The sequence below is a fragment of the Caenorhabditis briggsae genome (genome assembly GCF_000004555.2).
Source record: "Caenorhabditis briggsae complete genome, chrIV, whole genome shotgun sequence".
NCBI lineage: Eukaryota > Metazoa > Nematoda > Chromadorea > Rhabditida > Rhabditidae > Caenorhabditis > Caenorhabditis briggsae.
Window position 1 is genome coordinate 7005579 of NC_013487.2, and position 1017 is coordinate 7006595.

The following is a 1017-nucleotide window of genomic DNA, read 5'->3' on the forward strand; positions in this document are numbered from 1 at the left end:
TATAAATTAAGGTCGATTTGTATCACTTTTTACGATTTTGATAGAATAGGTCCGAATCATTCATCCGTAACGTTGCTCTAACTCTTAAAAGATGTTTATCATATACAATTTTCAATTTCAGATGTCTTTTCAAGTGAGTGTTGCTGTCAATGATGCGCCACTGCAGAAGATAACTGTGACACCAAGCACGACGGTTAGCCTGAATACTCTTATTTAAAAATGTGCAAAATTATATTTTTAGATTGGAGATCTTCACAGCGATGCTATTCTGGTTTGGAAGGATATGGCTATCGTGTATGACGTTACGGAGGGAAACGGAAACGGGCCGGCAACCACTTTGGAACAACTCGGAGTCAATTCCCTCTCTATGATCTACGTCTACACAACTTCCTTCCCATGCCCGTCTGGAGACATCCGGTCTATCGTTCCAGCACAAGTCCGACTTATAACCCAGTTCGCTTCTGCTGCTTCGAACCTTTTTAATCAAGCAAAAACCACAGCTCCTTCATCATCATCGAATCAAAATGCTCGTACTTCACAACAGGCTGACGACGGCGATGATGGATCGATTAAAACAATGTTCTCTCGGAAAGTTCTGGAGAAGCCATCTATGCTCAAAGCTCTGACAGAAAACATGTTCTTCCGATTGAAAAATGAGGCACATAAGCTCGCATTTCAACTTCCGGATCTCGTTGAACGGTTTACTCAGAATAAGGACCAGACATACAGTGAGTCTATTCTTTGTATTTTAAAATTTAATTTCGTTTTATTTTCAGAAGAATTCGAGGCATTTTTCCGTTCATACATTGAAGAGGAGGTTCATAAAGAGGAAATCATTCAGAACAACCCAAACTCCGCGGAAGCAAAAATGTTCTTGGAAGCTAGACGCAACAAGGAATTGATCAATGAGCAGTATGTTCATGTAAGCTGTTAAATAAGTTTTCTAAACTAATTACGTATTATTTTCAGTCGATGACTCATCATCCAGAAGACATGATCGCTGTAACTATGCTCTAT

The 1017-nt window shown here is 39.5% G+C and overlaps 1 protein-coding gene across 1 annotated transcript in view; it reads left to right on the top strand.

The window, feature by feature from the left end:
- Positions 1-934, top strand: part of CBG05427 — a gene marked incomplete at both ends in the record, with an annotated part of 1805 nt that extends 871 nt beyond the window's left edge. Inside the window, 2 exons of the mRNA XM_045235411.1 lie at positions 122-193; positions 242-934. Of these exons, the coding sequence (XP_045100787.1) occupies positions 122-193; positions 242-934 (765 nt within the window). The remainder of the gene's footprint in view (positions 1-121; positions 194-241) is intronic.
- Between the last annotated feature and the right edge of the window lie 83 nt (positions 935-1017).